General features: G+C 36.4%; 2 protein-coding genes across 3 annotated transcripts; one reads left to right on the top strand and one right to left on the bottom strand.

The window, feature by feature from the left end:
• Window positions 1–55: 55 nt before the first annotated feature.
• LOC137385602 (cyclin-dependent kinase-like 4) lies at window positions 56–13,450 on the bottom strand. The gene is made up of 10 exons (XM_068072098.1): window positions 13,360–13,450; window positions 11,297–11,524; window positions 6,102–6,296; window positions 4,749–5,040; window positions 2,794–2,936; window positions 2,257–2,475; window positions 2,040–2,167; window positions 1,304–1,521; window positions 874–950; window positions 56–189 (listed from the first exon to the last, which is right to left on the bottom strand). The coding sequence occupies exons 2-10, from the start codon at window positions 11,462–11,464 to the stop codon at window positions 142–144; spliced, it is 1,488 nt and encodes a 495-aa protein (XP_067928199.1). The 5' UTR covers window positions 11,465–11,524; window positions 13,360–13,450; the 3' UTR covers window positions 56–141.
• LOC137399260 (probable N-acetylgalactosaminyltransferase 9) lies at window positions 6,354–10,631 on the top strand. 2 transcript variants are annotated; one of them, XM_068085301.1, is made up of 7 exons: window positions 6,354–6,686; window positions 6,861–7,431; window positions 7,522–7,722; window positions 7,865–8,014; window positions 9,277–9,438; window positions 9,547–9,775; window positions 10,106–10,631. In XM_068085301.1, the coding sequence occupies exons 2-7, from the start codon at window positions 6,901–6,903 to the stop codon at window positions 10,339–10,341; spliced, it is 1,509 nt and encodes a 502-aa protein (XP_067941402.1). In that variant the 5' UTR covers window positions 6,354–6,686; window positions 6,861–6,900; the 3' UTR covers window positions 10,342–10,631. The 2 variants fall into 2 exon arrangements, with proteins under 2 accessions (XP_067941402.1, XP_067941393.1); XM_068085292.1 differs by having other exon boundaries at window positions 6,354–7,431.
• Window positions 13,451–15,264: the final 1,814 nt, after the last annotated feature.

Below are 15,264 nucleotides of genomic sequence, written 5' to 3'. Positions count from 1 at the left end.
TGAATGCCGCACTGTCTTTTAGACTTTAGAGAATGTAAGTGTGATCCTGCTTTAGTAGCATATATACACTGAACCATCGCGTTATACATTTACTGCCTGTAAGCCAATTCTGGTGCTTGATAGCATTTGTACTTAATCTCTTCACACTGATGGAAGGCTGTGGCTTTCTGTGGATAGCTGTGAGTGAACCTGCAAAATATTCCATTATCTCATATCATGTATTCCCAATGTTTTTAAATAAAATATAGTCGAGCCTCAATTTATGATTACCTCTACATTTGAATGTTTTGACAATGACAAATTTACGCAAATATTTCTCTTCACATGCAATGGAATTTTCAGGATACATTGTTGTAAATTTCTCCAAACATTTTAATAATGGAAGCAAAGATAATAAATATAGTAGGAATTATAAATATAAAATAAAAATATATGTATGCATGTATATTAAATTCATTCAAACCATGTTTAGTGTCAACTATAGCGAGTTACTCCTTGCATTTTTATCATTCTGCTACTTAACCTAAGCATTGCCAAAACTTCATTTGTTTATGCATCTCTCTAGCCATGAAACATTTTTACTGATTATTAATGTATTGATTTTTGCTTGTTTCAAAGTTATATTTAATTAATTAAAGTATGTGTTATTTTAGATTAGGAACAAAACAATACAATATACTTTCTATAATAGTATTTGCTCCGATATACATGTACAAATGTTTGTGGCATTCGAAGCAAATCTCAGAACGGATCAATTTTGTACATTGAGGTACATTGGTACATTGTACATTGTACATTGAGGTTTGGCTGTAGCCAAAATAAAGTGGAATGCATCTACGATCTCTTTTCAGTCGACTGGAAATGAGTACATACCGTTCTGGGTGTGGCAAATTGTGGTGAGTTGCTACGCTTTATTCCAGGTTTCTGGTTCTTTGTTTTATTATGCGGACCTGCAAACATTAAAAAATATCTTAGTATATACTCAGGGTAGTGGTGCGCACAGAGTATATACTCCCCAGAGATGTATGTACAGTATACACCCCCCAAGGAGGTTTGGACAATATATACGGTACTGAACAAAGAAATATGTATCTCCAGTATATACCCTCAAGAGATGTGTTTATTTTGTATGTACTGTACAAAGAAGTATGCGTGTACAATGTACTCTGCAGCAAACTACATGTAAAGCTACAGAATCACAATCTTTTACATTGCTTGGACAGATACTAACTTACAAGTAAATAATGAAAGGTGGTCTGGATGCTGTTATAACATGTAAACTATTTTAAACAGCCTAACTAACCATCTCCCCTTTGTAACTCGGGCAATGATAACCCATTTTGTTCATATCTATCATCAATGCCATCAGATCGCTGTCCTTTGTCTCCACTTGATGTTTTTTTGGGTGAGTATTTGTCATGTAGTGAAGTTTTCTCTGTGCGAAATCCTAAGTCTGGGGCATGATGCTTCGTCTTTTGCTTTGCTCCTTTTCCTTTGGCTAGTGAGTTGTTGTTGTTAGCTCTGCAGCAAACAATCGGGAATTTAGTTTAGAAAGCGTTCATTTTGGAGTACAAGATCAACTAATAATCGGTTAGCAAATCCCAACATGAATATTTGATAACTTCGCCAGCTAATATATGGTTTGTATTAAACTTAGAACGTAGCTGCAGCGGTAATATTTATAGACATCGCGTCAGGTTGTTTCACTGTTATGGAGTTTTGCTTCCGCAAGGTCTTTTTTGTTCAATTTATTTTACAATAATAATGGCATGCTCTTGTCCTCGATTAGCTGCTGTACCATTTGTAAATGGTGCAAATCAGGGTTTATGTTGAAAAAGTTTGCCTCATTCAGTCGAACATCATGATTTGGTCATCTAATGCTATATACTAACATGGGCGTGTGTATTCTACAGCATGTTTGCCATTCAACTCTCACTCCATTTCATTAGCTTACAGAAGATTATAGACAAATTCAGAGAGAGCAATTCAGTGCCATGAGGTCCTTGCATATTAATTATGAAATGAGCTATACTCAGTACCTCAGTGTTGGAGATGAACCATTTATTAAAGGCATATGCGGGGAAATCGCTGGCATGCTCATTTCCGATTTCTTTTCCTGTTTTGGTGGACTGTGCTTGTAGCCTCTGTGCTTTTCCATTTCAATTTCCTAAAAATATTGTTTGGATACATTTGTCAAGCAAAAAGGCTGCCTTGTCGCTTGCAAAGCATAGCGTGTTGTAGTTTATCTCATCTGACCTTGTGATGTGAACCTTTTTTTGCCTTCTTCTTACTCGCTGTGTCATCAGCTACCATATTGGCAGCAACTCGATTTAGTGGTTTTTTCTCATTTTCTCTTAATATCATTACTCGGAGCTCTTGAAGAAACAGCTCATCAAAGGCATCTTTGGTGAAGAATGGGTGCTGAAGAATCTCACTGCATGTAGGCCTTCTGTCTGCATCTAATGCCAGCATTTTCTAAAACGTGTTGCACACAGTTTGCAGCTTTCTTTTGGTTAGCAAATAATTACAGTTGATGATGAATTCTACTTGCACTGACTGGAAACTGCTGCATTTATTCATCATTCTAATGTGCTGTTGCTTGTACATGTTTTACATGTATGCTCCCACAATAACAAAGCTAATTACTCACAGGGTCTGTCAGAAAATTTAAGAAGTTTTAGGAGAGAGTGAAGAATTGTGTTTGTATAGCAGTCTCAAAATTTGGTACAGCCGTGTAGTTACTGAGAGGCATGTAACAACTACTGTATTTGTTAATTGATATCACTAAATTACCTTCATAGCGTCAATTGCATCTCTGGAACATTTTGCTGGCATCCTATTCTCAAACGGTTCGACTGACTTCACTTCTGGTAGTTTCATACCAACAAATAATGGATTTTTATAGAATATTTCTTCCTGTCTGGAGTTGAGGTTACCTATAAAAAGAGGTTTTTCAAGGTTAAAGTCATCAACTATAGGACTCCGCATAATACAATGGTCAATTGGTGCAGAGCAGGTGCAAAACATATAGTGACCGGCTAGCTTTTTCCATTTCAATAAAGTCAATTTCTTTTTGGAGTCACTAAAGTAAATCAATGCTACTCACAAGGCGGATGTTAATCGATATAATTTGGTGTTCTTCCTGCCAAAACTAGCATAAAAATCTTACATAGATTACAAAGTTATCGTGATCGACTTGGTCTGCATTCATAGAAGCTTTAAGGAGCTGATTGATTATTTCTATTGTTTAAGGGCGTTGCGCCTCTATAGTCGATAATAAAACCATCTGTAATCATCAAATGCACGTACTAGCACACTGTTTATTGTGTCACCTGGCGATCATAATATTGCGCAATACCATACAACTTGAGTGCTTCCAGACATGTTATGACCAGTTAACAAACTCGGCTGCATTTCAATATTCGCCAAGGTTTAGGATGACCTTCAAAAATAGGACTTGTTTATGGGGAATTGGTCTGTTTCGCAATATCGCTAGTCCTGTTGAGACAACTAGTAAACCAAAGAAAGAGGATCAAAAAGACAACTTTATTTTAATCTCCGGTAATTTTTTATAGCATTTAAATACGTATTCAGTGTTCTTGTAGTGCAGGCCAAAAGTAATCTATATATATAAATCTAAGCGTTTGTTGGTTTGTTTGTCGTATGTCCAGTTATAGCGATAAAATACACACGAAAAAATGGCTTCGCATTGCCATTAAAACTGTCAACATCTGTTTTGCAGATACGCGTGCTAACCACACCACATGACCACTGTACCATGCTATGGAATAATTGTGGACATACTTATTACACCCGCCAATCTTTAATGGCGATTGATTGACATACACACACTTTACGCTTCAGTAGCATGCTTGAACTACTAGGAGAAAAATATTTTCCCAGACTTCCCTCAATTGCTAAAAATATTAAGCATATATAGCATAAACTTGATTAAACTTATAGCATACACAGAAATAAACAAACGCCTCCATTGAAATGTGAAATTAAAAGGTGAATGTTGTATATGTTGAATTAAAATTAATTTTCTGCGCAAAACCCATTTTTATTATGAGTGCAGCGCCGGGCATTCAACTAGTCAGCTATCAACTCAACTAAATGGAAACTTTTATGTTATTTGAGATGCATAATACTATAACCATAATACCACCCTGAGTTTTTATATCCAAGATTTTTTGTGAAACTTTGTTCAAGATTACTCAATATTAGTCATGTAAACAAATCCTTTCCCTTGTAGTATAATTGTTGGTACATGGTTATTCCACCCGTCCTTCAAGCACCTGTTGTCAGATAGTTTAAGTCTATCATATGCTGTTGCTTATCATAATTAGTCATATTTCATTGATATTGAAGTATGTAGAAAGTCAGCAAATTTTATTACTATACAATTTTTAAACTCACTCAACTATTACAAAAGCAACACATGCAATATTGAATACATTAAAAATATTAAAAACTTATCTAATTGTTTGCTATATACAATTATATGAAGTATTGCCTGATAATTAGCAAAAATTCTATTTTGACAAGCTCGAACATTATAAAGATCTTTTTGTATAAATTTTCTAGAATTCTCAATTCACTTCTCTAATCTTGTGAGCCCAGGTTTATGGCCAAAACAAAAAATTAAGCTTCCACAGTGAGACTCTCGATACGCCAGCAATCGCGTATGTTTCATAAAGCTAACATTTTATCCTATTTGAGGAAGCAGATGAAGTCAGTAAACTTACCGAGTGTTTTAATGATGTGATATAGCTGATCTATATCTGACTCTCCAGGGAAAAGAGGTTCACTTGTTAGCAGCTCTGAGACAAGGCAGCCGACAGCCCATATATCAACTGCTCTGCCATACTTGGTATCACCAACTAGGAGCTCGGGGGCGCGATACCACCTCGTCGCTACATAGTCTGTGTACGTCTCACCGGGTTGTGCCATCAGTCGGGCAAAACCAAAATCACATAGCTTGACTACTCCAGATTTACTGATAAGTATATTTTCTGGCTTGATGTCTCTGTGTATTATCTATGGAAAATAATAGATAGCTACAGTACCTCAACTGTTCCATTAATGCATAAAGAGTTCAACTATCAACGCTGGTAGGAGTTGAGCAAATATGTTATTTCATCATGTAACATACAAGTATACATATCTGGTAAGATTTGCATGACACGGTGATTTGTCTGCTACGGTAGTTTTTTCTAGTACATGTATACGCATTTTATAGCGATAGTCTTGTTTAAGTGAACAGCTTGGTGCTAGTTACAGCGTAACCCGGTAATGTAAACTGGGTAAGTGGTAATGTAGCCAATTGAAATATTTACAATTTCTTTCTTGCATTAACATAATAGCTTGAGAGAGCTTATTTCAAATAATCTAGGCAGACAACTAAGAAAATATCAAATGGTTGCTGGTCTGAGCGATTCTATTCACACATCATGTACACACTTCGTAAAGCACATTTCTTACAGAAGTCGAGGTAACACAAACTTCATTGAAGATTAAATAAATACACCAGTTCGGTTTGTTTTACATTTTATAAAACAAGTAAATCTGTTGATGGTTTTATTCCAGCACATGATGATATTGTTCGGGGCTAAGTGTTGGTGCTGCTTGTGTATCGTCAATATTTGCTTAGTAGCTTGTAAGATCAAATGATTTGTTCTGCTTTTCATTATAGCATCGTCGTCTTTTATCTCACTCAATTCGCATCATAATAGGGCAGCATTTCCTATATTAATTGCGCAAGGAAAATCAAAGTTAGCCAAACCTAAAAATCGTTAGTGACTGTAAACAATATTTCATCTGTCTGAAGGCTTCTGAATAGCGATATTGAAGGAATGTAAACACCAGTAATGTGACTGCACTCAGTATACTTTGATTGTATTTCGTCTCCGAGCTAGCTCAAGCTTGAAAAGATTTGACTGTATTATAGAATTAATTGTTCTTTTCTTCGGAATTTTACGCCTAAAAAATCCAAAGGGTACACCTTAAAAGAATCATTAAATACTTTAACTAGGTATACTATAATGGTCTGCTAGAGAAGGCGCTACTGAAGCGCCACAGCAGAAATATCGTGTACTAACACTGTGCTGATGACAGAACTCGATGCCTCGTAGGACTTGCCAAATAATCTTCTTGGTAAACGATTCATCGAGACCAGTAGGGCACCTCTCTAGCTCATCCAACACGGTGTGATCAACAAACTCAAACACTAAATAGAGACGTTTCTTCTTGCGGAATACTTCAATAAGGTTGACTAGGTTTTCATGGCGGAGTTGCTAAAACAATACAATAGCGTGTAAACGCCATCTTGCAAGACTATTTTGGACAATATAATTTCTCATTTGATAACTGTATACATATAGTTAAGAACTATGATCAAATGCCCTACTAAGCAGTTTCTCTATTTGACAAATTTTAAATCTGCCTCTCATTGCAATGCATAAAATCCTGCGAGCATCGGCCTGAAAAGCTATCGCGTTCATCGGCTTTACATATTCGGCTTTTCTACGGATAGGGCTTAGCAATGCATGAATGCGTTAGATGGAGCAATTGTCTATTCTGCTTTAGTCATAGCCTACATGAATAGACTCGTCAACATGGCGACTTCCTTTGTAGTATTATAAGGATAACTAACCATGAGACTGGTGTAGCTGATAGAGAGAAAGGTAAGAGCGCTAGATTACTACTCAGCTTGACCATGTTACACTTCTATCCATTGTTAAGAATACATAATCTACTAGTCTTTCGCTTTAAGACATTTATACAAGCCTCTTAAACTCTGGTCAGCTGTATTATACTACTCTAAGCGTGGCTTCATTGTGGGACTAAGTGTTCTGTAGGTCTGGTTCATGAAGGGAGTCTTTAGGAGCTACACAAAGGATGAAGGCCAATGCGAGATTCTATGTGGTGCTAGGACTGCTTCTTGTTATTGTGGTGATGTGGCGATGGTCGACATCTAACTACTATGACTTCAGCACGATTGCTAAAGGACGAGTACAATTAGCCAGTGGGCTAAGATCTGAGAGTTGCAAAGAGATCCCTGATGATGTTGCTGCTGTTGCAGCAGTCCGTCTGAGTGTTATAGTTTCAACAGAGGCTTCTGAGGAAGCTGTGATAACACAGACTATTAATAGCATAATAGCTTACACAGATCCCTCCTTGCTTGAAGAGGTAATTATTGCTACTGATAAGAGCATGACGGAAGAGCACCGACAACTCCTTCTCAATGAGTTTGCTCATTATCGTCCAATCATTCATATAGCTGATGGCCACGCTGAAAACCGTCTCAAAAACAAATTGGTTGTTGGACATTTAGCAAGAGGCAACATTGTAGTTTTTATTGATGATACCGTAGTTGTTAGCGATGGATACCTCCTTCCTCTTATCGGTGTTCTTAAACAACATCCAGAGGTGAGTACATGGGATAACAACTATTCACTCCTAATCACTGGTCAGAGACCAATCCTATCCTGTGGCTAGACATTCTTTTCAATTTTGCAGAGAATAGCTGTGCCAACATATGACTACCTGACAGATCTGACAGCTTCTGCCGAAACATCGTGGACACAAAGAAAGTGGGTATTTGATTGGTTTTTAAACGTCGAACCCTATGAGCTCAGCTTCCAGGAGTTGGCCAGCAAACCAGAAAATGAGGCATCCGCAGTTATGGCTTTCGACACGGCAGCATTTGCGCTCCATAAGGTTATTATAAAATGTCTTATGTAGCGAACCATTTTCTATATATATGTATAGTAGTGTAGAACCCTGTCAGCTCATTGTTGAGTGTAAATACTTGACTACCAGCTGGTGTGCTCCACACCCTCGTTGTGTTTGCATATTACAGTCATATCTTAAGAAGCTCGGCGCCTTAAAGAATGGAATGAACTACAGCGGATCTATTGACATCAGCTTTGCCACATGGCTGTGTGGTGATGGAGCCTTCGTGGTGCCCTGCTCGAGGGTGGCTAAGATCAACGTTCATCAAAAACTCCCTGTAAGCTACGTGTACAAATATAATTGTTTAGTTTCACTTGACTGTATTACTAGCGCGTGTCCATGTACAATATCTGATAACTTTTGGAACACCAACTTATGAACATTTTTGTAAGTAAAATCAGCAATCGGGAGGAATGTGTGAAAGGGTTTTACTATTGCTTGATACAGACGCTGTTATTACTGTATAGCCTAAAACCTTTACCCTGGGAGATTCAACACATTCAAAATATTTGAAGTAAATCGGTGAGATTAGTTTGCCAGCAGCCTATATAATGTTGTAGTATTATAATAATCAATTGGAAGTCTTTAAACTTCAAATAATGTTTTTGGCTGTTATATTAGCTGTAAATCAATGGCAGGTGCCTGAATGGCAAACTGTTCAAATAAATGTCCAAAAGTCCCTAATTTTACCCTTTTGGCATACATTGGTATGAAGATAGGCCGATGATTCTATTAACACCAGTCACACTCAAAGTGGTATCATTACAGATGGTAATAAGCCAATGTGTTTATTGGTGCTATCATTGCTTAAATGGCATGTTGGCAATTCCAATTATTTTCTATTTACTGCTTGCTGCACTAACTAATATTGAAACTTCAAAAAGACAGGGATAGCATCGTAAGATTAAAAACTGGTTTTGCAATTTGCTTGAGATCAGTGTAACAGTCAGAGACTAAACGGTTGTGAAGCTAACTGGTCACTCTAGTGTTTTGCCATATGACAGAGTACATTCATATTTATGCACAAATTTATATTACATAAATTCTGTTGTTGCTCTCTGTAAAGTTTTGTGTACTACCTTATATGACGCAAACACTGTATACCTATACATATACAATTGTTGTATGAGCTGAAAATAATGCAAGAACTAACTTTTACCTCACATAAATTAATATAGCTTTTTAAATGCAGACTAATATGTATCATGGCACAGCGTTTCATTCTACGCTATATGTAGCAATTTATTATACTCATTGCAATGTCAAAAGACGGCTTCCATGATCAGGGAGAGAGATGTTTGCACGTTTAAACTCGTATTCGCATCTGTCTAATTATTCTTGTTTGTGCAAAGGACTAATTGCCTGGCTCACCCTCATTTTATAGACACTATTAGACACAATTGATTAGACTATACACTATAGATTAGACTAGACATTATAGATTAGACACTATAGATTAGATTAGACATACAATTAGATTTAGACACGTGACAAGATATGTAATGCCTACCAACATCTACTCGTATGAACTTTTCGCAGAGCCCGGATGAAAAGACGAGGTATAATATAGCACATCGGTATTTTACGGAAAAGTACATCTCCATCTTCAACCGAGTGCATCAGGAGCAAATTGTTTTGGATGAAGAAGATGAAAGGCGAATGATGGTTGAAAAAAGCCTACAGAAGAATTGTCCAAGAGATGTAAGCTTTGGTCAGATTGTATGACTAGTTGTCTATTGTTTTTAGTTGATGACAGCCCATTAACTAGCTACAATTTGCACTGTTGTCATCAGCTATGGGATATTGCAGTTTGACTGGTACATGAAAAATATAGTGAAGGATGAGGTGTTTGTCCCAAGCGAGGAGGCAATTGCTTATGGCTACTTCAATTCCAACAGTGGAACGGTTTGCTTCAGACAAACTCCAGCTATGATATTTCTTGGCTATATCGGCTGTAAGATGCATAAAAGGGATACGATGATAGAATATCTCAAATCAGGACAACTCCGTATGGGTTCAGAATGTCTCACAGCCTCAGGTACCCTTTGCATTATTTCTTTTATTCGGGTTCTACTCATCCCAGTTAGTAATCTTTCTTATGCATCCTTTTGATTAGTCTGCGAGACTCTCTTAGTTTAGTTTGAGTGGTTTAAAAGTACATAACTCCAGGTTTATACAACGGAAGGAATTTTCTAGTTGCTTTGCATGAAAACAAGTTAAAATGGTGTTTAAATAGTACATCCAATTTGATACCTAAAAAAGGTCTGGCTGTTTATTTGCATGTATGTGTCGTTGCATGCATGCGACTCGAGTGACACTGCTATTTAGTATTGATTAGTTGCTGATGTAATGGTTATTTACGTGGTAGAGAAAGGCTATGTGGTTACTGATCCTTGCGACTATGAAAAGAACACTCATAAATGGAAATCGACAAAATACAAACAGTTTCAAGCGGAATCAAGCAAACGATGTATTAGTCACTCTACAGACCCGTATAAGGAGGAGGAAGGAAGACAAGTTCTCATGTTCACCGAGTGTACTGATGAGACGAATCCTGACAGTTTTCAGTGGCAGAAATGGAATTCATTTGTGTGGCTCAAATGAAAAATATTTTTAACTTCACGCCGAGTTCTTTTTCTAAGCAGTCAATTTCGCATTTTGCGCAGTGTCTTCCAAATTATTTACTTTAATTTGATAATGCCAGTAGTCTAATAGGCCTATTGTTATTTTGGTAGTTATTATTTGTTTGTTGCAGTTGCCCGGCATTGAACCGGAATCAATACCTTTATGTGGTCTAATAGGTTCTCTTGTAAGTTAATTGCTGCATTACTGGTTGATCAGATGAAAGAGCATAATGGTGAAAGTATTGATTTTTAGTAAAGTCACTGCCAGGATATTATACTCTTTTACATTGTTCTGGTTTCCTTTTTACTCACCTCACAATCGCATCATCGATATTCCATATGAAACATGTTGAAATGATATTGAACAGGGTTGCAGCGCAAGTAGTTTTTACAACAAGATCTTGTGAATATGTGGTATGTCTGTGTATCCAAATGCCTGGCACTATCACATCTGCTACCCGTTATGCATGGGTGATTCTAGCCCTACACTCAAATATTTTCTAAAAGGTACCACGCTACTGATGCTAAGCTGTTACAGTGTCTACATGTGTTATGCTTATATTGACTAACTGGCTCAAATTTAATTAATTCGCTCATTTCTAGAACGCATCACCAAAATATAGTGCTAAAAAAGTTTTAAGTATTGGAAACGAATCCCGAATGGTTTTACATGCAGGCTGGTCGGTTTACTGTAAGAAAGACTCGACTGTGATATGAAATCGGAGGTTTGTCTCCAAATAAAATACTATACGTACTTGCTTTATAGAGTTTGCAAGAAACGAGCAGTCTCAATCAGAATAGGAAATAAATAAACCAAGTTTTACTCATAGCTCCAAGGTAAATATGTTTTATGAAACAAACCAACAGGAGTTATTTTTCAGACTTATTTCAGACAAAATAGTTGACGGAAGTTTCATATAATATATTAAACTTACCCTTAGCATTCGTACTTCTCTCATTGCAATCTTTTTCACCATTGTATCATCTTCACTTTCCAAAAACTTCTTCACAGCGACTATTTGTTGAGTCTCTTTGTGCCTACATTTGAGCACCATTCCATAGCTGCCTTCGCCTACTGGTCCCAGGTTTTCGTACTTATCCATTCCTACTTCTTCGCCAGTCTTGTGTCTATCATGCGTATTTTGAGGCTTTGTGGAATGTTTCTACAATAGCGCTTATTACTTACGAACAGCCTCTGATGGTCATAGGAATGTACATTTATTTGTATATATACCTGACAATTCAGGATGCTTCATGAAGAACTGCTTGATACTGCTGCTTGATGATTCTCCAGTGGCCAATTAACACAACCTAGTTTTTCTGCTGCCATAGAGATGTTAAAGAATGGCTTGCTTCAGATTTCTAAGTATTTATTGTTTTTCAAACATTCCAACTTGTATTTCATAGGTTGCCTTTCTTCCAGCCTTTGCAATATTAGGAATATGTCCAATTAGGCAGCATGTCATTTTGGTCCCTCAAGTAATATGGGTTAATATCATAAGCCCTATGAATCTCTAAAGCTCCCCATCTTACTCTCTGTACAGACCTTAACAGAAACCCTTCACATATATATAAGCATCGGTCTGATGACAGTGTTATGCCTCGCTATGGGTGAACAGTTCAATATCTTGCCTGAACCAAATTTATATTCATCATTTTCCGTCGATAGTAATCACCTATACCTTCCAGTCTCTACCATTAGTAATAAATTATAACCTGCTGAACGCGTTTAAAATATGTGTATATATTAAATGTATATCAAATCCATCACCTACCTTTAGTGAAAATAATGAATTCTTGTGTATATCCGGAAGTAATTTAGGACTTGACTCCATGAAACTGGTCAGGTCATGTTATTACAGGTAAATGTCATAACTCGTGCAGAAGATGTGTAACACTTACTTTACAGATATAGCACCCCGATAAAACTGCTGATAGTCTGACAGATGAGACACAAACCTTGGATGACTTTAATGAATAGTTGGCATCAGGAGTAAATTCTTCGACTGAACCAGCAGCTATGCTAGATCGCCCACAGACTATAGCTTCTGCTGTGTATTAGCAACAGGCCGCGTAATCCACGTATAATCAAGTATTCAGAAATTATCACGATAGATCAATCTCACAATAAAACAAATAGTTTATATCTATAGAATGCTTTCAAACCAATCGTCTTGGGTCATATCACTATGGAATTAGAACGAATGCTAAGACAATAGATGCTCCGAGAGAGAAAAGCAATGATGATATGAAACTGACACTTGTATATATAGAAACGAAGAAACTAATTACATAAGTAATACATAATGATTTTAGACTGACGACACTGTCATATTTGTTGCTGATTTCAGTCAATTACTAGTTCAGCATTTGTAAATGATTTTACTGCTAAAGGTTCCATTATAGAGGCCAGACAATGCACTGAGAGGTATTCTGATGAAACCATCCAACTCTGCTCAATTTGCGTGTCCGTATAAAAACAACAGCAAAGGACGAGTAATAAGCCTTTACCACATCATCTAGCAAACAGTAAGAGTGCTTGTTAATCAAATTGGCAGGCTTGGCAGGTGTTATTAGATCTGCTGTATCAAACACTACTCAGGCAGCCCTAGTCAATAGCGTTAATCATGAGCTATTTATAATATCCAACTAAGTCACCATGGCTGATGATTGTAAGTTATATCATAACTGTTCAAAATTCTTCTTCACAAATAGGAATTTATGAGTGCAAGGTTATCTTGTTACACGTGCCCTCTTTTAAACATATATTAAAATTCCACCAAGCTACACAATACATCTTTACTACATAGTCTTACATCTAATGCAGCTAGCGCCTGCCCAATAATTTTTTACCATCCAACGCTGTTTTGAGTGTGATGCAATCCTTCATAATGTCAAAGAGATTGGTAAAAACACACTTCTAATAACAATGCTAGTCTCTCGTAAGGCCATGTAGCAGTGAATGCAGCAGTGATGTACAAAGAAGAGAAAGACTTACTTATTTTGGAAGGTAGATGACAGTCGTTACCTATAAAGTGTTCTTGACACCATGAAAGTAAAATGCAATAGAATATTCAGTTTGGCTAGAGATGCTGTCAGCTCTACTTACTGCTATGTTATTGGTAGCCAAGCGAACAGCATTTAGTACTTTATACAGCTTACTATTTGTATTACTCAAGTGTTTATAACTCGCCTTTTGTTAAGAGCAATCAAACTGCAGGCAGTTCACAGAATTCAATACAAAATTAAGCGCGATTTCAATATGTCTGCGCAGGTTCAAAGACAGTCCATGAATAAACTTCTATTATTGCGATTCGGTTAACAAATATATCGTCTCTTTTTGTCTCTCAAGACCTACACATCTGGGAAAGTGTATGAATGAGTAGCCCATTCATTCTGCCTTATTACTGCTATGATATTTTAAGCTGTATAGCCTGTCACCAAACTAGAAGTAAACATAAATTTGGCTTTGCCATTAGTTGAAAACATGTTAAGGATTGGTCTGACAATGAAATTTGATTCAGCAAATGCAGTTAGTACTAATATCTCATGTACTTAATAGCAATTGTTTATAAAAGAGACCCATTACAGTTTAAGAATTTAGCCTAAAGAAAGTAATAACAAACCAATAAGTGCTCACAGCAGAGCATTTCTGCTGAAAGAGAATATTATAGAGTAAATAATATATGCAATGCAGGAATGTGTACGCTATTAATCTGCTCAATCAGCACTAGTGCATATTACTAGCTGTTTGTCAAGGACATTCCAATGAACTTCTAGAGTTTACCGTTTTCTTTTATACCTCTGCTAAAAACCATGCATATTAAAACTTATCGTTATTTGTATTCTTGAACACAATAAAGCATTGCCCAGTTATTTAGGAGAGCAAATTTGACATGTCAAGTTTGTGCATGTCTATGCTTGTTTATGTCTATGTCTATGCCTATGCCTATGCTTGTTGCACAAAAGATACTTAGTCAAGCAGCGGACTGGAAATCACCTCAACATAAAAACTTTGTGGCATGTGATGTAAAATTTAATTATGATAATGTAAAATACATCCAGCTAAAACAAGTTATGCCATATATTTTTACCCCTCACTCTACAATATAACCTATGCATCACTAAGCCTACACTTCCATCTAAATGTCTCAAATGGTGAAAAGCTCCTTTTACTGATTATTGCTTTATTTATTATTTATTTAACTTTCACATATAGCTTGAGCTTCGGTATTTAGTTTTTACAGTTTTATATAATGCCTTGGTTGTCGTGTTATAGAAAGTGACTTACAGTTATCACCATTTTTGCAGGCTCTGAAATCAATTAAGCAATGTATCCTCACAAGACTATTTACTACAGCATATGACTGTTTTGAAGCAAATATGTGAATGAGTAAGCTTTGTATGTTGAGGTTTGACTGTATTTTAAGGTTTGACACTTTTGACATTTGACTTTTGACATGGTTTGACATTTTAAGGTTTACTGTATATAAAATTACCTTCTGATATTTTTCTTCGAACTATAGCAATTTTTTGACGCGTACAGAAAACTTATTTACAAACAAACGTATAGATTTTTTAGTTGAGGTCAATGAGGTTAACTATTAATAAATGTGCTGAAAGTCATCAAAATGTTAGGTGAAGATTCTCAACATGTAGAACAGAGGAGCATGTAGAAATGTTCATACAGATATGAGGCTACAAGATGAGAAGTTCCATGTTAGTAGTTTGGAGGAGATCAAACACATAGCTAATGCTTTTAATACCCGCTATCTCAGTTTTTGTATATTTTGAAAAGTGATGGTTTTTAGTTTATACCATCAAAGCACTTACACTGTACATCAATGATATAAAACCCTCATGTTGGAGGTTTTATATCATTGATTACATCTAAAATTACCAC

The sequence above is a fragment of the Watersipora subatra genome, chromosome 1 (assembly GCF_963576615.1).
Source record: "Watersipora subatra chromosome 1, tzWatSuba1.1, whole genome shotgun sequence".
Lineage (NCBI taxonomy): Eukaryota > Metazoa > Bryozoa > Gymnolaemata > Cheilostomatida > Watersiporidae > Watersipora > Watersipora subatra.
Note: the sequence above shows the minus strand (reverse complement) of the source record. Positions and strands in the feature narration are given on the sequence as shown.